General features: G+C 38.2%; 1 protein-coding gene across 3 annotated transcripts in view; it reads right to left on the bottom strand.

Annotated features, from left to right (window-relative positions):
* The window catches only part of LOC107846417 (GDSL esterase/lipase CPRD49), a 9,013-nt gene extending 4,024 nt beyond the window's left edge, over window positions 1-4,989 (bottom strand). The window contains exons 1-7 of one of the 3 annotated variants that reach the window (XM_047394423.1): window positions 4,765-4,989; window positions 4,375-4,411; window positions 3,003-3,173; window positions 2,304-2,381; window positions 1,200-1,340; window positions 925-1,001; window positions 689-838 (exon numbers count right to left, since the gene is read on the bottom strand). In XM_047394423.1, coding sequence (XP_047250379.1) covers window positions 689-838; window positions 925-1,001; window positions 1,200-1,340; window positions 2,304-2,381; window positions 3,003-3,113 — 557 coding nt within the window. In that variant the 5' untranslated portion in view covers window positions 3,114-3,173; window positions 4,375-4,411; window positions 4,765-4,989. The other 2 variants (XM_016690820.2, XM_016690832.2) reach the window with 2 other exon arrangements.
* Between the last annotated feature and the right edge of the window lie 4,729 nt (window positions 4,990-9,718).

Raw genomic sequence — 9,718 nt, forward strand, 5'->3', positions numbered from 1 at the left:
CCGACACGCGCCCCATGATATTTTTGAAGAGTCCGAGCAACTTAGCTGTCAAGTAGTGTAGTGAACATAACTTAGAATTCTAGCAACGAGACAATATTCAACCTTGTTTGCCATTCAAGATCCCGAGAAGCAGATATTGATGATTATCCCAAAAAGGTACTGTCGAGAAGTGTAGTGAACATAACGTAGCATTCTAGCACCGAGACAATATTCAACCTTGTTTGCCATTCAAGATGCCAGAACGCAGATATCGATGATTATCGCAAAAAGATACTGTCAAGTAGTGTAGTGAACATAACTTATCCTTCTTGAACAAACTACCGGAAATAAAATACTTTGATCTAGCTAGAACTTGTTACGATCTATGTCGTGTATAGCACTTTCATAAACTGATTTCATGGTATTTTTTGGAGTTACTCAGAAACCATAACTAGAGCTATACGGTAACGTTGGAAGTTCAATTTCTAGGGACATGCTAATAAACAGCAGAAATCTAGAGTAGAAAGATTTTCCCGTTGATGCGACAATTTCAGCGATGATGCTGAAGATCACAAAACAGATTTCATATTCATAAAGAACAATAAGATATGAATTCAACTGAAATCTAGGGAGCGAAACAGTTAAACGTTCACAGATGTTCTCAATTTCGTAGAGATACAAAACCGCAGAAACACGTAGGTGGACTTACGTAAAACAAGCGGTCAACCAATCTTCTCTTTTCTGAAGTGCTGTCCAAAGATCAACAAACTTCAGATTCATCTCTTTGCACAGCTCTATGCAGGCCTCGGAATACTGTCGACACAACTCATTTGTTCGAACCAACTCACTGAAATATGAACTGTTTGCAAAAGAGATGACGAACTTGGCCCAGTAATCGGAAAAGGGTGGGAGATAACATGAAACTGATGATGGGCACCGAATTACCTTGTATTTTCACGAACTCTGGCCTCGTCCACAGGTGGACAACTGAGAAAGATTATGCGAATGTTCTCCGAGAGACCCTAACCATCCCCACCAAAAAGAAAAATTCTAGGATCAATAATCACCACAGTTTGTTTACATAAGCGCAACCCATCGTATGCAACAAAGTGAAATAATTTCCAGACTTCTCGAAACATTATACATCTTAAGGCGTTACGGTGTCTTGAGCCAGCTAATGTTCATGTTTTTACAGATAAAAATAGAAAACAAGCGGATACCTTGAGATGAGTTGCAATTTTTCTCATGTTCTCGATGTATTCTGGAAGAGGTACGTGCGGACCCAATCCAGACGAATGAGGTCCCATCGAATCGTTACCACCAAAGTAAACAATCACCAACATGGGCTGAACCGTTGCATCCTGGAAGAGGAAAAACACCATTTAAGAAGTCAAAAGTTTGTATATCGGAGATGTCTTCCAATACCAGATGAGATATCTTGTTGAAAAAATAAGTAGGTTTCTAAAGGACATTCTCGATTCCTAAAAGCTCTCCACGATAAAGATCCAAGAAGCAACAACAACAACATACCCAGTGAACTCCCACGTAGTGGGTTCTGGGGAGGGTAAAATGTACGCAGTCCATATCACTACCTCTGAAGAAGTGGAGAGACTGTTTTCTATAGACCCCCGGCTCAAAACACAGAGACAGTAAGTAAGGTCGTAATAAAACATGAGACAAGATGAAATAACAGAAATAAGGCACCCACAAAGTAGTACGATACACTAATAAACCGCAAGAAACCACCTAACTAGAGACTCCATCCTATTTGAAAAGTCCTACAACTACTAGCAAGGCTACCCCAAAGCACACCTAACTACTGGCTACGACTCACCCACACGCACTAACCTTCTAACCTAATTCGTGTTCTCCATACTTTCTTATCTAGGGTTATGTCCACAGTAAGCTAAGCTGTAACTGCTCCATTCATGTCCAATCACCTACCTCCAGTATTTCTTTGGTCTATCTCTACCCCGCCTGAAACCATCCAAAGCTAACCTCTCGCACCTCCGAACCGGGACATCCGTGCCCCAACTAATCACATGCCCAAACCATATCAACCTCCGAGAAGACTTTGATGATATTGTGATTTGTCAGATGATATGAACCAAAAGGCATAGCTAAGCTCTTAACACAAATAGCACTATTTCTTGCCTACACTTTGCAGAAAAAAATTGTTTGAACAGCAGTATTAAGCGTTCTTTTAACGGATAATAAAAGAAGAAATAAGGCAGAGGGCGCGCCTAAGCACTTAATCTAACAAGCTATACATGAACTTTCACATAAATTGAACACTCAGATATATTAGGAGAAAGATGTGATACCTTTGGAAACACTTGATCGAGGACCTGTACAGCACGTCTGGAGTTCCAACCGTAGTAACCTCGCAATAATATGTCTGCCTACAGTAAGGTAGAAGGTATTACTCTCTAATCTCTGCTAAGTCACTCGCTGCATAAGTTAACGAAACAGTGATATATACTAGCTAACGCCAAGATTCTTTAGTGCGTCGGACACAACTTTGTATAAGAAGAACATAACAGTAAAAAAACTGTGGTTACCGTTGCTTCCTAATCAGCTAAGATCAACCAAATCTAGAACACACATGAGATGGTTTCCCACAATCGGAAAGGGAGAAAATTGAACACAAGCATACCCAAATTCCGTCTCTATACACCGGTGCGTTCTTAGTCCCTCGTGTAAATAGGAAATCCTCTAATAAATGAGGACTTGTCAAACTCCAGTAAGGCTGATTGATAAGATAAAGCTAATTGGCATTGTCGATAAAGTGTCTTTTTCCGCACTAGCATGACAAATTGATATCCTAACTTCTGGTTTCTTATTCAATTTTTTGATAAATATAATTGGTGTACTATCGTTGATTTCTCGAACCAAATGTGAACATTTTCCGAGCTCCAACCATAGTTTTCTATGTGAATACTCCTCTGCCATCAAGAAACAGAAACACAAGTGTACAAAACAAATCGCAAAACAAAGAGAGAGAGAGAGAGAGAGAGAGATACTTTGCGGGAATAAATTTCAGAGAGAATGGCACCCCAACCGCCGTTGCTGTAACTGATCTGAACAATGGAGGATCCGAAGAGAACGAACTGCGGCCTCTGTGGTCCCACCATCCTCGCGACTGTATGGGAACGTTAATAGTCTTCTTCCTATTTACGCGCCGATCTCTCCTTCTGTTAATAATTTGACACTCAGTCTTAGTATGGAAATGGCAAAAATCTAACTCAAAATCAGGTATCTGCCTCACATTTCACACAAGTCATTTATGGGCGATTTCATTATGTTTGATCTTTCGATATCTATCTCTTTTATACTAGCTAATTCATGCCCGTGCTTAGCACGCACCCAACATTATAAACTCTTGAAGCTCTTTTTGGGTGCATTACAACAATCTTGGAGCTGAACTTTGATGAATACTTAGTTTCTACTGTAAGCAACAAATAAAAACAATTTAGATTCACACAAAATCTATATATAGTAAGCTCAATATGGTGCTTAATCTGGAACCTTTTAACATAAATTACCACCAATGCTTGGTCAGCCTAGTAACATTAATGCCGATTTTTCGGTTAATATGTCTACAAAAGCAGCTCATGTTTGAAATGTCACATCGGACACATGTGTCTATTTATTCAACTTTATACAAGTTTAAGTGCCTACTTATGCACGCTCCAAAGTTGGAGGCCACAAATGCAATCCGGCGTCAAGTTAAACGACACGTTTATGTATTATTATGCCATCAGTTGTACAACAAAAAGAAAAAATAACCAAAATAGCATAACAGAACGAGACATTTAACCGTAAAGGCATAATACATAAACATGCTCTTTTAACTCGGCCTCAATTCGCATCACCTCTAATATTGAATGTGCATAACCATATATTTAAATTTGTATGACATAAAGTTAAACAAATAGAAACACAAGAGACATAATACATGTAGGATGCCACGTAAGAGACGATATTGCCACGTAGGGCGCCACATAGGATGCATGTGTCTGTTTGTTTAACTTTTTACACAAGTTTACGTGCCTACTTGTGCACGCCCCAAAATTGGAGGGCACAAATGCAATCTGATGTCAAGTTAAACGGCACGTTTATGTATTATTATGCCATCACTTGTACAAAGGAAAGAAAAAATAACCAAAATAGCATAACAGAATTAGACATTTAACCGTAAAGGCGTAATACATAAACATGCCCTTTAACTCGGCATCAATTTGCATCTATGATCTCCAACCCTGGATGTGCATAACTAGGCACTTAGACCTGTATAATATAAAGTTGAACAAATAGACACATGCATTCTACGTGACATAATACATGTAGGATGCCACCTAAGACACTACATAAGACGCAAGTTTAAGTGCTTACTTTGTGCGCGCCTAAAGTTGGAGGCCACAAATGCAATCTGGCGTCAAGTGAAACGGCACGTTTATGCATTATTATGCCATCAGTTGTACAAAGAAAAGAAAAAATAACCAAAATAGAACGAGACATTTAACCGTAAAGGCATAATACATAAACATGCTCTTTAACTCCGTCTCAGTTCGCATCACCTCTAATATTGAATGTGCATAACTACATATTTAAACTTGTATAATATAAAGTTAAACAAATAAATATACTTGCCTTGTGTGACATAATATATGTAGGATGCCACGTAGGACAAAGATAACAAAACTAGTACAAAAATCAATGGCATACAAAAGAGGAAGTGATAAAATCAAAAAATAAAATAAAGAAGAAGATAGTAATACTAACCAGATCAAATGCAGAAAATACTAGATATCAGAGTGATATCTTCAATGGAGAAATTTGGTGGGGGGCGGGGTGTCGGGTATGGGGGTCTATAATGGTAGTAATTTATTACTACTTTTTATTTATTTTTGGTGAGCCTATTTGGTAGGTAGTCTATAATAAATTAGTAATTAATGAAATGAAACAGAGAAATTGTGGACATGTTTGAACACAAGAAATTTTTACTTTTTATATTTTTTTTGTTAATCATCGTGTGGATCAGCTTGTGTGCATCTCGATTAATTTTTATGAAATATCTATTACCTCCGATCACCAATAGAAACCAGTTAACTCTATCTATCAAGGCTAGAACAGATGGAAAAAAATCACCTACCGTTTGTCTCTATTGAAAATTCAATTTGAAACTTTATGGTACTTACTTAACTTTATTGAACCACTAGTCCACACTTTTTGGTACAATTTCTTTTACTTCTTTTCGAATATTTCTTTTATTTTATTTAAATATTAATGTTTAATCATAAGTAAGAGAAAATACCCAATTACCTCCTGAACAATATCAAAAACGCTACGACACACCTCAACTTAAAGGGAGTCCTATTACCTGAACTAATTAAAAGTGTAATTTTAATATCATTAGTGTCTACGTGGCACACACGTGTGCCTACATGAACACTTCAGTGTGTTGTGCTACCTAGGCACCACGTAGGCACTAAGGGTGTCAAAATTACACTTTTAATTAGTTCAAGGGTAATAGGACCTCCTTTAAGTTGAAATATGTCGTAGCCTTTTTGGGTATAGTTCAGGGGTAATTGGGTATTATCTTCATAAGTAATTTTAAATATAACTTATGTAGAAATTTATAGTATATGAATAAGGCAGAAAATTTCGTCTTGTTGGGTGGACAGAGTTAGCTTATATATATTGCAGTTGAAGGTGGTAGGTATCGGTACAGTTAGTTGAGGTATACTGAGGTGACTTGTACACTACGATTATAATTAAAAATACATGCCCTTTGAATCTTGAAATTCAACTGGGTATAGTGTAAAAATTGCTTCTTTTCCACTTCCCCTTTATTGAATTGCCTTTGTTTTTTTTCACTTTTGTCCCGATCTGGGTGGACAAAGTTACGTCTACTCTGTTATTGATGAGAGATAATAGGTATCTCGTGTATTAATTTAAGTGCGCGAAAATTAGCTTGGACACCATAATTATCAAAGAAAGATTACTTCTTTACAATTTCCCCCTCATTGAATTTGTTTTCTTTTTCTCCCTTTTTGTCCTAGCCTTAGCAGTATCTATTGCGAGTGGGAGGTGACAAGCATCACGTGTAATTATTCGAGGTGCGCGAAAGGCGGCTTAGATAACATGGTTATCCAAAAATTTATAGAGTAAAGCATCTAGTACCCTGAAATATGATCAAATTTGCTATGACACATCCAATTTCATGGGGTCCTCTTACTCCCCTGAACTAAATTTTAGCATATTGTTGTCAACCTTTTTAGCTGACGTGACATCTTTGACGTGGACTCCATTATTATGTAATAAAGATGTCACGTCAGCATAAAAGGGTGACAAAAATATGATAAAATTGAGTTCAGAAGGTAATAAGACCCTTGTAAAGTTGGAATGTATCGTAACAACTTTGACCTTAATTCGGGGTTACTAGATGCTTATACATTCCCTTTGAATGTTGAAATTTTTGCTAAGGGAATTGTTTGATTGGTAGTGAAGGTGGGTTTAGAATTTTAACTTTATGGATTTAATTTTTATGATTTTGTTACTATATTCATTATAGTTTTGGAATTATTGGTTTAAAAGGTAACCCATACGTTTCAATTTGTCTGTCTGGTTTTGACCCGACTCTTAGTTTTAAGAAAGTAAAGGACTCTTTTTGCAATCTTAAACATGTTATGCGTAAAGTTGGAGTTAAGGAGTAGCCAAGAGAGTAAAGAGACATTCGTTTTTGAACGGATCGAAAAGGAAATTAAGACAAATAAATTGAAAGAAAGGGCGTAATATTCGTTGAAAATTTGATGATTTTTATTTTTAATATCTACAAAAAGGGCGGCCCATGAACTAAAGTGTCCGCTATGCGCAGGGTCGGGAAAAGGGCCCCACCACAGGTGTATTATACGCAGTGTATTTCTGCCAGATACTGTTTCCAAGGCTTGAATGCGTGACCTCCTAGTCCACGTGACAACATCTTTATCGGTTACACTAAGCCTCCCCTTAAAGTTTTATATCTAAGCTCTACATTAAAATTTTGTTAGCTACATTTGCAACTGATTGGCAGTATTTTTAGATCCAAATTGTTTGTTGCTTCTGTAGTTCTTTTAGTTTTGTTTTTTGACATTTCTATGGATTACCTATCCCTGATATTGCTGTTTTGTTCAAATTTTACCTTATCCCTGATATTGCTGTTTTGTTCAAATTTTACCTTACACCTAACTGCTATGTTGCTCGGACTCATCGAAAATATCGACAGGTGCATATCGGATCCTCTGAAATTGTGTATTTTTGAAGGATTCGACACAGGTGCGACAACATTTTTGAAAGTCCGAGCAACTTAGCCTAACTGTAGAGCATATTCTGTCATGATAGTGGTTTACTAGTCTTATTTCTATTTCTTGTTTTGATAATCGTGGTGTCCATGCCAGCTTGTACTCACATCGACTGATTCCTTGTCGTACCTGCCACCTCCCACCAACGTAGTTACCGGGTAACTTTGTCCCTCGGACATATGGGATGAAATCATCTAGTGTTTTTGTCTCCGAGTATGTGATTAACTAGTCTTTTCCTTCGTGGTGTCCATGCCAGCTTGAACTCACCTCGACTAATTCCTTGTCGTACTTGACACCTCCCACCAACATAGTTACCGGGTAACTTTGTCCCTCGGACATATCATCAGCTATGCAAGGTTTCCTATTCACTTTCGAAGAGTTTTTAAAATGACGAAAGTAGGAAGGCCGCTGTCACAGATCAACAACGTAATTCTCATAGTGTCTTTGTAAACTTGTTGCTGAATTCTTCTTAACTCGCACTTGATAATTTATGAAACGCGTCCTGGTATGCAAGTATTCACGAGGTCAGAATGGCGTACTCCATCTATGTAGTATGAGAAGATCCTACTAAAGTGTACTCCATCTATATTACACAGTCAGAACGATGGAGTACTCACTGCTACTGGAGTACTTGATTGAGACGCTTTGTTTACGACTTATGGTGCTTCTCAAGATCAAGAACTATTTTGAGATCGAGTTAGGCCTAAGGTCCATATCTTGACAATTAGGAAAGGTGTCATCCACTGCTTCCCATATTCAATATGCAGCGGTTTTCAATTCAGGATATGATTAAGGTGTCGATGGTGATGAAATAGCTGCTAATTTAGGGAAGGATATATGGTTTAGTCATGCGCTTACTGGTGCACGGAGGATATAAGCTGCGACCATCCTTGGGTTATCAGTTTCAAAGGTGTTCCGGGATTCTTGTGTGGGTATTTCGTTGCACAACATGATGTTTGTTCCCGAACTCAATTGCCAAACTTAATATTCGACACCATGATAAACTACACGACTGTCCCTGGGTCTTTGGTTTAGTGGTAAGAGTGCAACCTGGCCGATGGCTTCTTCCAATTCTAGTGCCATTTATCTTAACACAAACGGTGGGTTCCCTTAACCAAGCCACTGTCTTTGTATGAGTTGCCGGTTCATTCTTCAACAGGCACATGGTCAGAGCCTCGACTCCTTCCACTTGTGTAAATTCACTTATTCACGCGTGGTGTGTGGGTTAGGAGTCACTCATTCTTGGTTTACACTTCTTCTGATTTGGAATAAGGACTTCATAAATACCTACCAAGTATTCGCGAAGAAGGAGCTACAACTGAAGGTTCCCTCTGCAATGATGTAAAGCCGGGGCCTTTGGCAGCACCAGCAAGAGTCATACGAGCATGATGTTTCTTCTCTGCCTTTCCTTGAAGAAGCAACTGCATGCGGAAAGTTGAAATTCGGCCATTACACCTTTAACCACGCTGGGTGTCCGTCCATAGGTTCTTAATCTTGCCTGACTACTATCTCTCGGGGTAACCAGTCGTAAAAGTACTGGTACAGATGACCTTAAGAGTGTATCCTTCTTGCATCATGTCGTTTTGTTGTATATGTAGGCTAAATCGCAGGAATTTTATGCTTCAAGAGTGACATTGCTATGTAGAACTTGGTGACATCGGCCTGTTTATACAGAGATTATTTTTTTCTTTCAATTTTAACGTTTATAAACAGTCTCGGACAAAAATGCAAGGTAAGACTGCGTACGATACACCCTTGCGGTGGGCCCTTCCCAAACCTTGCGCATAGCGAGAACTTTAGTACACCAGACTGCCCTGTTTTTTCATATTCATTTGACTGAGTTTTTGGTTAGTTTTTGAAGATCAATTTTTCAAGAAAGCCTGTTGGGTGTATGACAAGTATATCAGTAGAGATTATTATAACCTAAATTGTTCGGACTCTCCAAAAATCTTGTAGCACCCGTGTCGGATCCTCCAAAAATAGTTCAAAAATACATTATTTTGGAGGATCCGACACGCATCCATAGACATTTTTTGAAAAGTCCGAACAAAACACACCGTTTTTTCCCTTCTTTTGCATTTGACTTTATTTGGGGCACGCAAAAGCCTTTTTTATGGAACAAGAACTAGAGAATGTTTGACAATTTGTACATTTCTTTCATTAAACTATTGAATGTGATCATACCAACACTAATTACGAAGTTAACTGTGCTTGGGTTGGGTGACAATAGTAATAAGATAAGTAACTCCCTGACGTAATTGACAAAGTTATTGTCATATAACCATAAAGTCACCGGTTTAAGCCACGAAACCTCTCCCAGACTTGAAAGGTAAGACTATATACAACAAAACTTGTGGTCCGGCCGTTCTCCGAAACTTGAGTGTTCACTAGTCTCA

The sequence above is a fragment of the Capsicum annuum genome, chromosome 8 (genome assembly GCF_002878395.1).
Source record: "Capsicum annuum cultivar UCD-10X-F1 chromosome 8, UCD10Xv1.1, whole genome shotgun sequence".
Taxonomy (NCBI): domain Eukaryota; kingdom Viridiplantae; phylum Streptophyta; class Magnoliopsida; order Solanales; family Solanaceae; genus Capsicum; species Capsicum annuum.